General features: G+C 38.3%; 1 protein-coding gene across 1 annotated transcript in view; it reads left to right on the top strand.

Moving 5' to 3' along the window:
* The window catches only part of LOC140234685 (copper-transporting ATPase 1-like), a 45723-nt gene that overhangs the window by 15447 nt on the left and 15064 nt on the right, over positions 1-15212 (top strand). The window contains exons 8-18 of the mRNA XM_072314720.1: positions 1325-1558; positions 2217-2463; positions 3203-3327; positions 3768-3919; positions 4801-4975; positions 5859-6044; positions 6437-6671; positions 7732-7896; positions 9152-9294; positions 10445-10648; positions 12672-12789. Coding sequence (XP_072170821.1) covers positions 1325-1558; positions 2217-2463; positions 3203-3327; positions 3768-3919; positions 4801-4975; positions 5859-6044; positions 6437-6671; positions 7732-7896; positions 9152-9294; positions 10445-10648; positions 12672-12789 — 1984 coding nt within the window. The remainder of the gene's footprint in view (positions 1-1324; positions 1559-2216; positions 2464-3202; positions 3328-3767; positions 3920-4800; positions 4976-5858; positions 6045-6436; positions 6672-7731; positions 7897-9151; positions 9295-10444; positions 10649-12671; positions 12790-15212) is intronic.

Below are 15212 nucleotides of genomic sequence, written 5' to 3'. Positions count from 1 at the left end.
AGTAAAAACAAACATTGCATAGCACACTGTAAACATGGCAGTGAAAACAGTGGGTTGCTCACTCTACAAGATCATGTCACAAGACTGTATTACAGTTTTGTCTGTCCATAGATTTTCACTGCATGCTTTATGGAGGACATCATCTATTGATTGACAGGAATAGGTGCACAGTGACATGCTAGAACTAGAAATGTCGCCATGGCGACTGATGCCTCCACCATAATGCATGATTCTCCCAATAGGGGTATAGTACAATGTCTTCACCCCAAATCTAATCAAATAATTGCCCCATCATACTTCATACTGGGACCAAGTTTGGTAAAATTCCAGTAAATATTACTCAAGTTATCGCGTAAACGAAAGCAGACGGATGTACGTACGGACGGACGGACAACCCGAAAACATAATGCCTCCGGCAACACTTCGTGGCGGAGGCATATAAAAAGTACAATCTGTATTTGCGGAACTTAAGTTTGAGTATGGCACATGAAGCATGATTGTAGATGACAGACTCCACCAAACATAATGACAATAAAACAGAATGGGAGAAAGAAATGTATCATGTGAACATTCACATTTGTTCATATGATTTGAAAAGTATGTGTATATCTGTCAAAGTACAGGTTTGATATTACTATTTTAGTGATGTGTTATACCTTCCATTCAGTACGGTAATAGGAGCCCTTTCGCAAAATTACTTTAAGATGTCTTGTTTAAAGACATAATTTACCATTTGCAGATGAAACAAATACCCAGCATTAGTGCTTTAAAATAGTTCTAAATTGTGACTTAGGTATAAAACACAACCACTGTAAAAATTTGAATCTGTATAATCGATGTTAAGTTTTGTTAAATATACAAAATTTGAACAATAATTATAATGAAAATGTTTCCAGACTAAACTGTCTACAGTCACGGTTTATTGAGAAAAATAAGATATCTCCTTATATTTTAGACTTTATCGCGAAGATTGTATATGATAGGATATTTTGCTGTACAACAGACCTACACATATATGCATTAAATGTTATATCTTGAAAAAAATTGTTAATCACTGTTCCCAAAAGTAAACAGGACCTTTAACATTTTGAAGACGAGTCCTGAGAATACTCGAGCAGGTGTCTATGGGAAATGCATGTTATAGCAAAATCAGTCTGTCCTCAAAGGGTTAAGCAGATTGTGTGCATCATGGATCATGGAATGAGGTAGTATATATCAGTGATGATATTAACAGGGTTGTGGGTATTTTTGTTATTTGTGATATTGAAGAGTTCTTTCATGACTTTATTCTTATTTTCACTGTATCTGTCTTTTCTAATGTCAGTTCATTGCAGGGCGATATTTCTACGTCCAGGCCTACAAGTCTCTCAAGCATGGTGCAGCCAATATGGATGTGCTAATTGTTCTGGCAACAAGCATTGCATACTCCTACTCAGTCATTGTACTGCTTATTGCCGTGTGTCGTAACGAGAAACTCAGCCCAAAGACCTTCTTTGATGAGCCCCCTATGCTCTACATCTTTGTCACCTTGGGCAGGTGGCTGGAACACTACACCAAGGTTTGTTTTGCACTGGAGGATGGTACAGGTGTATGGCTGGTATGTGAGGTGTAGGAAGCTGTGAAGTGAATGGTTTCCCCAATTGAATCCTGTCAGCATGTTGTCTATTGGTAAATTTCATACTATGTGATGAAGTAGACGAGATTTTTGGTGTATGTGTAGTAGGATGTTGCAGAGTGTTGTGTTTGTGCAGAAAGTGTCATTACGTTATTTATTGTGGTGCTGTATAATCTGAAGGGTAGTGTAGTGTAGTGTGGCTTAATGTAGTGTAGTGTAGGGTAGTGTAGTGTAATGTAGTGTAGTGTGGCTTAATGTTGTGTAGTGTAGGGTGGTGTAGTGTAATGTAGTGTAGTGTAGTGTAGTGTAATGAAGTGTTGTGAACAATGGTAGCATAGTGCAGTATTATGCAACAACTTGTGTTGTAATGAGCCACAATGAAATGTAAAGGCTTATATGTAGCCACTGCTTATAGAAGCTCTGTTTAATTCATAATGTAACATAAAGTGTATTTTCTCTTCCTGTCAAAGCTGATCTATGGTTATCTCTGTTCAACAGTATGATCAATTTCTTATTTTCAAGATAAAATTTTTATTCATGATGTATTAAAAAGGTTGTATAAGATTTCCTTCGTCAATAAAAAGAGATTTTTCTTTCACAGGGCAAGACCTCGGCTGCCCTAGCCAAGCTCATCTCGCTTCAGGCCACCGATGCCACGCTAGTAGAGACTGACGACAAGGGTCAAAGGTTAGAGAAGCAGACCAGCGTGGATCTGCTCCAGCGAGGGGATCTGGTGAAGGTGCGGCCTGGGGAGAAGATTCCAGTAGACGGGGTGGTAGAGGAGGGCATGTCCATGGTGGATGAGGCTCTCATCACAGGAGAGTCTATGCCTGTCACAAAGAAAATAGGTGGGTTAGCTTCACCAGGGCCCTGTTTCATAAACAAGTGACAAGTTGTGGTAGTTGTTACAAGCTACTGAAATCTTTGCATGTGATTGGCTTAGAGCAAATTTGTCTAATAGAAATGTGGCAGTTGTCACTGAAAACAAGATTTATAAAATGGGGCCCATTTTATGTACTTTATGTCTCTGTTGCCACCCCCCCCCCCCCTTTTATACCATCATAAGTCTTTTTCTGTAGTATGAAGTGTTTCACAGGTATCCAGATCTGCTAAATTATCATGTCAACGGACCATGTATTGTGATGAAAATGCATAATCTGCGCAGTATTAGTACAACCAACTATTATGGGTATGTGGAGTGGTACAAAGTGAGTGTCCAGATATTCATAGTGCTACTATACTCTGTAATATGATGAACTGCATTTGAAAGATTTCAGTAATGGCTGACAGTAGCAGCAGAAAGGAAGCAATATTACAAGATCATCCCTGAGGTGACAAGACCAGGTATCTCAAATCTCAATTGACATGATACTGTATATGAAAAAGCCTAACTTAGTTTTGAATATCAAGAACTCGTAATTGAGTTGTAAAACAAAACAATTATTTGTATATCATCAACTTTGTTTCACAGTGTGTGTGCAGTGATTTTGAATGTGAACAGATACTGAAAAGTCTTCAAAAGATAAAGAAAGGGAGAGGGCAATGTCATATATTCATGTTCTAGTATTTTGCTCTCATATATCCCAGGGAGTAATGTAATTGGAGGTACCATAAACCAGAACGGCGTGCTCTTTGTGAAAGCAACTCATGTTGGTGCTGAGACGACCCTTTCAAACATTGTCAAACTTGTTGAGGAGGCCCAGACTTCAAAGGTAAGATACAAGGAATTCTATAGTCTCTTTGTTTCTGAGTGTCAGCATAATGAAAAATATTTTGCTGCCATGAAACTGGAACAATATGAAGTCGATCGAATCTAAGATTTCTGAGATATTTGTCTTTGTCAGACTTGAGTCACAAATGTGTAGATTTCCCTTTAATTGTCAACGATTTTTGTGTAACAAATGAATAAGCAAGTGTTCAATTGATAAATTTGTTAATGTAAACATTAAATCACAACTCACGAAGTCCCTGATTGAACTTGAGGAAGCTTTGTTGTCATTAACCAAAAAGTTGTGCACCAAAATTTAATTTTTAATTGCTATGCGTCAGTTGTTGAGCACATGGGCCAAAGTTTGTTGTCATAACTTTGTGGTTCGGTCATTTTGTTGTTGTTGTTTTTCCAATGTCTTTTTGTGTTCTCACACCCCTACAGGCTCCTATCCAGAAGCTGGCGGACAGAATTGCGGCTTACTTTGTGCCGGGTATTGTCGCAGTCTCGGTCATCACACTTATCTGCCACGTTGCCATGGGAATGTCGGGGGCGGGAATGGTCCACCCGATGGCCACGCCTGAAGTGAGTACGATGTTGAGACAACAGCATCACATACATTGTATCTATGCATTCTGATGGCAAACTTTTGTGTTTCTGAATGTTTGTCTATGAAATGCACTTGCTGTTTGGTCGCACCCACACTCAGTGGTGGATGGGGGGGGGGGGGGGCCCTCTTTATTTTTTTATTAAAACAAAAGAAATAAAAAGGAAAAAAATGAGGGGCACATGCACCCCCTTAATTTTGTAAAGGCGCCTTCCCTTTACGGAATTCCTGGATCCACCACTGCACACTGGTGTTTAAATTTGCTTGAGCTTGCTATATGTGATGTTAAAAAGATATGTAATAAGTTTAAAAATAACAGAACAGTGCCATTGCAACAGCTGTGATGCTTTTACATGCAAGTTTTGTGTGAGAATCAAATGTGAATTAAGTTCAAATTCATGTGATGCTTTTGTGGTAGATATTGGTTGGAAAGATCATTTCAATGCATTTCATGGGCGAGAGAAATCATAAAGAATTATTTATTACACCAGTCTTTACACTTGATGTGTTGTGTACTTTTACTGGCATATACATGTATGTTAGATATGGTCCATGCTAGGCATGGCTCCTTACACAGTAAATTTAATAGCCATCCAAAATGTGTTGCCAAGTTGTTTCCTTTTATACACAGTCAGTTAAACTACAGGTAAAAAGTACCTGCTTACTTTGTGCATATTAGAATTTAGATTTGGTTCTTTTAAAAAGAACATTTGAAATATTGCTGGCAGATTGATAGTGATAGAATAGATATATGTATGATATGATACACTGTCCTTTGATTGTAGTTGCAAATGTACCTTCAGATTAAATCATATCTCTTCTTCATGTTCATCTATTTTGTTATCTCCTCTTTCAGGATGCAAAAGGCAGTAAGTCCATGATGGTGTGGCAGTATTCATTCCAATGTGCCATCGCAGTACTGTGCATTGCCTGCCCCTGTGCACTGGGACTTGCCACCCCTACAGCTGTAATGGTGGGAACTGGAGTGGGAGCTACCAATGGTATCCTGATCAAAGGGGGTGAGCCACTGGAGTTGGCACACAAGGTGAGGGAGAAGAAATGAAACGAAAAAGCCCCAGCAGAGCATAGGATTAAAAGAACTCCCACATTTGTGTATTTGTGTTAAAGTCACTCAAACAAAAATGACATGATTCCATGATGCCAAAATGGTGTGATCCTTTGATTGCAGTTCTAAATGTACCTGCAGATTTACTCTCTTCATTGGAACTGTGCTTTTATGTCGTTCAAGTTAGAATTTTCTTTACATATTTGTCAGATAATTTGACATTTTCTGATGTGTTAAATTCCAATGATCAATGCAATTTGTGTATGATTTATCATTCATATTTTTTTTTTCAGCTCCATATGGAGTAATTTGATGTATATTTGACAGTGTTATCAGAGTATACAATGTACTGTGGATCTTGGACTTATATTGTGCAGTTGTTAACAATGCTCACCAAATTGAAGTCATTAAAGTTTTCTGTTTTTCCTGCTCTGAGGTTAAGAAAGGAAAAGAGCAGCTGTCTCAAACTACTACTTTAGCTATTGATCAGTTTGAGATTTTAATTTGTTAGAAATGTCAAATGTCATCTAAGTTACATATTATGATCATAGGGACCAAGGAAAATTATTGCAGTTGCAATGAAGGGATGAAATGAAGCCGTTTGGTTTATGAATCAGTTCACCTGTTGGTACCCTGTACTGTAAAGCAAGATGTTTTCACGAATTGGAAGTGACGGCCTTTTTCAGAGCATGGAATTTTAGCGAATTGCCACTGACATTCAATGCCTACGGTGTAGACGAACTGTCTTCACTTGTAGTTTAATTTCATGAATCTTGGTGCACACGAAATTTGCGAAATTGAAATGCAGGCAAACATTTCAGGTTTTACAGTATTCATGTTTACTTTATGGTCACTCCTCCAGGTTAAAACCGTTGTGTTTGACAAGACTGGAACCATCACCCAGGGTGCACCAAGTGTCACTGATGTCTCCGCCTTCCAAGCCAAATCACAGACCTACTCCACAGACAGACTTCTGGCTCTGGCTGGGTCTGCGGAGATGGGAAGCGAGCATCCCGTAGGAGTTGCCATAGCAACAAAGGCTAAAGAGGTACGTCATATTGATCATGTATCTATGTGTGTTTATGAGAGGTGTTAGAAATGTTTTATCCCAAATCTCAAAGAAAATCAGAACCCCTTGCATTCATTGTTGATTTGTTTATTTATAGGAAAAGTATCTCAGAAACTAGAGTAGAAGCTTAGCTCATCTGTATTGTGTATTGAGATCAAAAGTTTGACATCATTTTCAGTTATATCTCAAAAACTGTTGCATTTTCTCATTTTTCAATTGTTCAGGCTGATAAAAGAGAGTATAAAAACCAACCGTGGGGAAAAAAATGGCTTGATATGTGACAATAAGTCTATAGGACATAAGAGGATGAATTGTCTAAAGATCTGAGAAGAGTGTGGTTTTCTCTCTCCAAACCCTCCTCCCTTCTCAAGGTCCTCTGCACTGAGAGCCTGGCAAAGTGCAGTGAGTTCCAAGGGGTGCCGGGATGCGGGATCAAGTGTCTGGTGGATGGGGTCTCCCTGGAACTCCTCCTCCAGAACCGGCCCAAGGAGGGGGTCCCCAGAGACGCAGACGTGCTCCGCGTGGAGATTGAGCGCACCACCGTGGATGTCTTCTCTAGGGGGCCGAAGAATGACACCTCGGCAGTCATCACTCCAGAATCAGCCGGTACGTGAAATGCAAATTTTGCATTACATTTTTCTTCCAAATTACAGATGCCTTTACTTCAACACTGCAGATATGGTTTTGTTTTTGTTTTGTCTTTGTTTTTTTTTGTTTTTTCGAACATATAACATTTTTTACAAATTCTGGGTTGCATGTTTCCTATTAAGATTTTTGGCTTGTTATATGTTCAAATGGTTTCTAACTAATGCTAAGATTCTGGTACTTCAGAACACCGATATTTATATTTTGATTAAGTGTATAAATGGAGACTGGTAACGTGTGTTTGGATTCTTCTCTATAAGATATCAAGACATTCAGATTGAGAAATTCAGGGGTCCACCTGTACACTGTACATGTAGAATCTTATACATGGATGATGGATGTCAGTTCCACTGTTTTTTCTAGAGATTATATTTCCTAGAAGCACATATGTCAGTAACCCATATGTAGTTATGGATTGATAATAATGATATTAACTTTTTTTTTTATGTAGCACATTATTTTTTTTCATAACTCCAAAGCACAGTACTGTAAAGGTGGACATTTTCGCGCATTTCGCGCAACCAGACACTAGCGCGAAGATAAAAGCACACAAATATTTTTGAAGGCCATATATCCCAGTAGTTAATGTCCTCATTCCGCGGAATTAAAAACACGCGAAATCCATGTTACCCGGCCGGGCGTGAAAAATTACTCGCACGAAAATATCCACTTTTACAGTAGTCAAGCAGAAAAATGAAGTTGCAGGCTTGTGTGATATTGTGAAGTTTGATATGGGCAAACAAATTTCAGTGCAGTGTTTGCATAACATTTCCAGAGTGTGTCTGAATTTTGATCTTGTCCAAGGATGTAGGTACTTGACTGGATTTGAACTTGGGACCTCTAATTCAAAGCCAAGGGTCTCTTCCACTATGCCACAGTGCCACCACACAAATGATATAATTATACATACAGTGAAGTATTATGTACTATATTTTATGTAATATAAAACTATTTCCACTGTTGATTTTTATGCACTTTTTCACAGCATTGTACAATGTATTTTCTTTCTTTGTGGATGTAGGGAACATCCGCAACACACGGGACAATCAAAGTGACCAGTACCAGGTTGCCATTGGCAACCGGGAGTGGATGCATCGCAACTTTGTGACAGTGACGGAGACAGCTGATGGGGCATTGAGGGCCAGGGAGGAACTTGGACAGACTGCAGTCCTTGTAGCTGTGAATGGTGAGAAGGGATAGAATGACGTGTAATATTTTGCTATTCAGTGGTTCAGGTGGACTGAATGTGTACTTACAACCAATCCATGATGATAACAATGAAAAGTAGGGTAGTGATATGGCTCAGTTGGTAGCATGTCTGCGTCCAGATCCAAAGGTAATCAGGTTCGATTCCGGAGTCTTCCTCACTGAGTAATCGTGTGCGTAAGCATATCGTCCCCTCTAGTAAGTAACAAATAACTCTGTCCCTCGAATAGGACATTAAATGGAGGTCGCTGTGAGTTAGCCACGACTCACGCACATAAAAAAGATTCCTCTTTCTTCATTCATTCCAAAGAGCAGGATGCTAACCCGCTGAAGTGGTCCCCCACCCACCCACACAAGAAGAATTGGCGAATGATGCCAACCCCTGGTGGTCTGTCCCAGGTGACTAGCAATAGTCAGCAAGTGGTATCAACCAGGCACATTGTGCCATATGCTTGAATGAAACAGTGATAAGTTAATATTTTCCACCTCCAGATCATGGAAAGAAATGGATAAACTGTGTATAAGAATAAAGTCCTTAGCTTGTTACATGTAAAAATTAATGTGCTAGTATTAGCTCTTTAATATTGGAGTAACCATATAATGGAGGTAATGAGTTATAAGCTTCCACCATTGCACAACCTCCATTCACATCTCTTGGGGAGGTAAGATTTGTATGTGAAAGTGAAGTACTCTAAAACCAGAAACATTGGCGGCATGAATCTGTCACGAATTGGAGCCGACGCGGCAACAAAGTGGCCTTTAATTATCTGTGAGTTTGTGATATGCACTGTACCTATTTACGGCAAATAATTTCTTAAGATGAGTAATTGTGGGTGACACATGAGAAGTGTATATTATGTTGGTAGGGACTAAGGTTGTGATACGTCTGTCTCATGATCCAAAGGACCCCAGTTTGATTCCTTGGTCCCACTGAGGAGTGTTGTGTGTAATGATACTGTCCCTCTAGTAAGAGGCAAAACACTCTGCCCCTCAGATAGGACATAAAATGTAGGTCCCGTGTGTGAGAGAGTCACAACTCATGCACGCAAAAGATCCTGCTTCATTTGTTCATCACAAAGAGCAGGGTATTTATCCTGGTGAAGTGGTCCCGCCTTACATCTAACTGGACCTCATGGAGGACTAGCTATTGCAGCTGAATACGAGCTTTCTTCTGAGATGGAAATGAAACAAACTAGCACAATATACTGTCTGTCTCAATATTGTCCTGATTCCAGGGGAGCTTGTTGGGATGATTAGTGTAGCAGACATGGTGAAGCCAGAAGCAGCGGCCGCTGTCTGCGCTTTGAAGAAGATGGGTCTGGATGTCATGCTGCTCACGGGGGACAACCAGAAAACGGCTCAGGCCATCGCTGGACAGGTGTGTGGTGGGACACAGAGGCAGTGTCTGACTCCTTATGGTGCACATTTGTTGATCTAAAGAAATACTATCTGGGGCCTGTTTCACTAGCATGGAAACTATATTGAGCCACACAAGGAACCCAAAGTTGGGAGAGATTCAGATCAGATCTGGTTGGGAAGGATACATAGACATTCAAGATGTATTCTAGAACTTGGCAAGATGGATGCAAGGTATTATTCCAAAATGGCTTAGTGAAACGTTTCCTAACTTTTGAAGACTGATTGATCACACAACTGTTCCTAAGATCAGTTGAATTAAACTTAGAATTGATTTTAGAGCATAGTGAAACAGGCCCAAGACTGATCAAGTTGGTGTCATTGATGTCTTCATCAAACATTTACATGGCTGGATAATTGAGTGGAGGAATGTAGACAAAGAAGGGATACAATTCACACTTCCTTTTTACTGTCAAATTTTTCCATTAGAATTAGTTTTTCATTGGTGTATGGGAATTGAACTGGCAATATAAATGTTCAATGTTCATACTGGTTTTTCCTCACACTCCTTCAGTGGGTGAGGTCTTAGCTTTTTGGGAGCAATGACAAGACATTAGTATCAACTTTGTTGGAGTTTATGTTGGATGATATGAAGGTAAAATCCTTCATTTGCATGACCTCATATTTACCATAGTGATGCAAATTTGGCACATGGAAAATAGTACTTGTCAAACTCATGCCAACAATTCTAAAAACCCTTCCTGGGTAATGCCAAAAACTACCAAACTGGCAAGTTAAGTATAGTAACATTGTAACAATAAAAACTCATGCACGGAATGCTTCAATTTCACATTCAGAGATGTTGATTACGTGAGACATCTATCAGGTGCATTAAGTCTAATGAAAAAACACATTTCTGGTAGAATCAGATGAATATGTCTTCCTTTATAGATTATATTGGATATCTCGGAATATTTTATTTTCCCTCAGAGTAGTTAGTTGACAGTTCAGTAAACCAACCCATGTTGAGATGTCTACAGGAAGCCTCTCACATGATGACATAATTGTCACTCCACCAGTGGTTTCGATAATTTTCTTGAAGAATCAGAGTCAGATCCAAACAGGCAACAAAAGTGTAATGATGGTATTGCTGGTATCTTGTGTCTGACCAGGTTGGTATCGGTCACATCTTTGCTGAGGTGCTTCCCCAGCACAAAGTGGACAAGGTGCGTGAGCTGCAGAAGAAGGGTCATCTAGTTGCCATGGTAGGGGACGGAATCAACGACTCGCCCGCCCTGGCGCAGGCGGAGATCGGCATGGCGATCGGCACAGGAACGGACGTAGCGGTGGAGGCAGCAAATGTTGTACTCATCAGAGTAAGGAAACCTTTTGTACATGCCGATTTTTTTGTTTTGTTTTTTTGAGAGGGGGTGTACACTGCAAAACAATTAGCATTTGAGCGATGCATAGAGTACAAATAAACAGTATAAAGAGAATTTTTTTTATGCCTCCGCCACGAAGTGGTGCCGGAGGCATTATGTTTTCGGGTTGTCCGTCCGTCCGTACGTACGTCCGTACGTACGTCCGTACGTCTGTACATCCGTACGTCCGTACGTCCGTCCGCTTTCGTTTACGCGATAACTTGAGTAATATGTACTGGAATTTTACCAAACTTGGTCCAAGTATGAAGTATGATGGGGCAACGATTTGATAAGATTTTGGGTGAAATCGGCTAAAGGTCAAAGGTCAAAGGTCAAGGTCAAATCATGAAATTGTATCCGTTTACGCGATAACTCAAGACTGTATGGAGCAAATTTCACCAAACTTTGTTGGAGGATGATGTGTGATGGGACAATTACTTGATTAGTTTTTCAGTGAAATCGGACAGAGATCAAAGGTCAAAGATCAAGGTCAAATCCTAAAATTTATCTTTTTATGTGATAACTCAAAACTGGATGAAGCAGCTTTCACCAAACTTGGTCCAAGGATGATGTATGATGGGACAATTAGTTGAGTAGATTCTAGTGACATTGACACGAGGTCAAAGGTCAAAAGGTCAAGGTCAAATGCTAAAAATGTTGCTATTTCCCCCATATCTATGCAATGCCCACAGTTATTTTCTTGAAACTTAGTGTAGACATGCTACTGCGTAAGGATTCTCCAGAGAGAGTTTCATGTCATAAGGTCAAAGGTCAAAAGGTCAAAGGTTAGGTGAAAATGTTGCAATATCACTTTTCTCGCAAATGGTTCAATGTATCTTCATGGAACATGGTACATATGCATGTACTGACTGGCAGGGATTATCTAGGGAATTTAGGGGTCATGGGTCAATAGTCAGGGGTTCAAAGGTCAAGGTCAACTCCTCAAAATGTTACTACTGTATTTCCCTCATACATGTGTACTAGTATATGCAATGATTGCATTATTAGTTTTAAAAGTGTTTAATATATGTACATGTATTACTTGATGGAGATTCTCTTGGAAATTTCCAGCCAGAAGGTCAAAGGTCAAAGGTTAAGGGTCAAAGGTCAGGTTTAAATGAAAAAGAAATATTTTGTACTGTAATTACACTCTTTCTTCATACCTTGAAAATTATACTCAATGCATAAACTTATAATAAGGTCGGTCAGAAGTCAAGTAAAAATTTTCAATTCCCCAAATATGTGTACCTGCACTCTTTAATAGACAATTATAGCAAACCCAGTTCGTGGAAAGTGAACATTCAAGATATTTCTGACAAACCTGTTATTTCGATATTTTGCCAGTTATGTGAAACTGTCATCACACATTGTCAAGACATTGTACTATACACCTATTGGGAGAATCATGCATTATGGCGGAGGCATCAGTCGCCGTAGCGACATTTCTAGTTTTTGGTCTCTCTCCGCTATTGAAACACAGTTATGTAAAAGTTGGCTCTGAAGTGGTATCCATTTACCAGTCTCACTTTAGCATAAAAATTCTTCTACTCCTACATTTTTTTTTTTTCAAACTCACAGTTTCACTTACATTGGCATCCCATTGATCAGTGAAAATTATAAGTAATCTGACACCTTATGTATGAAGCCCCAAAATGAAAGAATAATCCCCAACATACATATTCAAATCTGAAATGCTACACTCTTCCACCTGCCCCAAATGTAAATTTTTAGAGTAAGAATTGAACAGGGAATCATTGTGCAAAGATAAAGGGATCAGACTATGGGGTCATGGGGTCAAAGGTCATTGTCAAAACTGTTGATAATACTTGTAATTTCTGAAGCATTCAATGAATGTCCAATCAGACAATGATGTGATGTAGACATTGATTCCTCAGTATTCTTCTGGGATGAGCCGAGTAAATGTCAAAGGGTTAGAATTACGGCACTTCACACCACGTCCTCCTTTGCCCACTCACAGGATGATCTGAAAGATGTTGTGGCAGCAATCGACCTCTCTCACAAGACCGTCAGACGGATCCACATCAACTTCATGTTTGCCCTCATCTACAACTTGGTTGCGATCCCAATAGCAGGAGGTTGGTATTGATGGATGTCTTTGTGTTATCCCTATTAATAGACTGGTGAGGTCTCTGTACCTCATCAAGCTTAAAGGGATCATATAGTTTTGGTTGAGACCTAATTTCGGATTTCTAACATTTTTTGGTGAGATAATGAAAACTGAGAAACTGCTTATGAAATATGAAAGAGCACGTAATTCTATGAGGAATTCAACATTTATTTGATGAAAATTGGTTTTGAAAAAGTTAAAAGCCAAATTCTCATCCCCACCAATACTGTACTATCCCTTTAAAGTAATATCCTTACAGCATGAAAAAAGAGAAGCTACTTTCAACCAGAACTACCAGTTAAGCCCAACTAATTAAATTGACACTGCTGCATAATTTGAGTGTCGACTGCAGTTTGATTCCATTAAATGATTATGCATGTTGTAAGGTAGCTTTAGCACTAAATGCCCTTGTACAGAGCTTTATATTAATTACGTAAGAACACTCATGGAATTATTTTCATTTTTATTATCATTTTTATAATTTTTTCATTGTTGTCATTATTATTGGAAGTAGTGTTATCATCTTCATGAATGTTATGACTATTACTAACTAATACTACTATTACTACACTACTACTACTACTACTACTACTACTACTTCTACTACTACTACTACTGCTACTACTACTTCTACTTCTACTACTACTACTACTACTACTTCTACTACTACTACTACTACTACTACTACTACTACTACTACTACTACTACTTCTACTACTACCACTACCACTACCACTACTACTACTTACTACTATTACTATTACTATTACTTCTACCACTACTATTTACTACTAGTACTACTAACAGAGTGTGGTTGGAAATGACAAATTCAAGCATTGTCAAGTTTTCCCAAAATTCCCTTAAAAACCACATGAATCCTCCACATGGCTACAGGTTAGTCCAAGAGGTGAAAAGTGCTGAAATTACACAGCAAAACATGACAATCCCCTTGATTTTCCACAATTCTCAACAATCCACTTGCATCAACAGTTTTGCTGCAATTTCAGCAAAACTTGGTGAGTGCATCTAGGAGGGTACTTCTGGAGTACTGATATCAGCAGAACAAGTTTTGCTGTAATTACAGCAAGTTTCTTGGACCACCACAAATGCTCAGGAAACATGATGTATGTGCAGGTCTTTCCATGCAGACCAAATTTTGCTGTAATTTCAGCAAAATTATATAGGCCTTTGGACAGATGCTGGAGTGCATATTGTAGGACCTATTATCTGTTATGATTTTTTTTATTATGCATATGTCCTGGTTTGTTGAAATTGACAATATTAGTGTGTAATTGTCAACTAAATGCGATGAATTTGTCGCATATGATGGATTTCAAACATGTTTATGCTTTCACTCTCCATGATTTCTGACAAAGGTAAGACAAGTCACTCATCAACTCAATTTTTTGTCTTTCATTCTATCTCCTTTTTACTCCACAAAACATATCTCAGTACATCTATCAACAAATACCAAGTAATTATAAATAATATAGCAAGATTTGTGTTTATTATTGAAATAAATTTCTTTATTTCCATTTTTTTTGGGGGGGTGTTACAGTTTGGTACTTGATATGTGGCATTTGTAATACACATGGGAATTCATACAAGAAAAAGAAAAATGCTGTATCAGAAAAGAAGAATACTGACAGTTGTTAAATCTAGGCAATATACATGTACATTTACAGGCAGAACTCATGCAAAATACTAGGATGCTTCATGTGCTTTCTCATCATTTCAAAAACACTGCAATCATTATGGCATCTTGGATATGAATTGCTCAGATGATACAAACTTAGGATAAATAAAAGACATACACAATTTCATTCAAAATAATGTTGTCATATTGTTAACTTTTAAATAGCTTCAATGACTAACAGTCAGGCCTTATGAATAATAATTGTGCAAATTCTATAAAACTGCTCCCATTGATTGATTGAACAGATAAAACAAAACAAAGAATTACCTCACAAAAGTTTCCTTCTGAGAAAGGTGGTAAGTTTTTCTACATAGAGATAATTAGCTGTTTTTATACTTTCACATGATTATGAGACTTACTCAACAAACTTATAGAAAAACAATAAAACACATAAGGGACCCACTCAAAAACAAATAAAAATGAAGGAAAATGAATACATTTTTTTTCTTTCAAAAATATTTGATGAGTTTTGTAAATGATTTCTTTGCTCTCTCTCATATTTTAAGTTTTTGTATTCATTTTATGTATTTATTTATCTATTTTTGCATGTAAAAATTAATGAAATTATTAATTAAGTTCCCAACATCAGGGACAATTGAATGCATGGAGGTGCCAATGACCCTGTAGAAATATTATTTTACTCACCTTTAAAACACCTGTAAGTTCACACATCTACATAACATAGCAGTCACGTG

This window comes from Diadema setosum, chromosome 11, assembly GCF_964275005.1.
Source record: "Diadema setosum chromosome 11, eeDiaSeto1, whole genome shotgun sequence".
Taxonomy (NCBI): Eukaryota; Metazoa; Echinodermata; class Echinoidea; order Diadematoida; family Diadematidae; genus Diadema; species Diadema setosum.
This window is presented reverse-complemented; position numbering and strand designations above follow the sequence as displayed.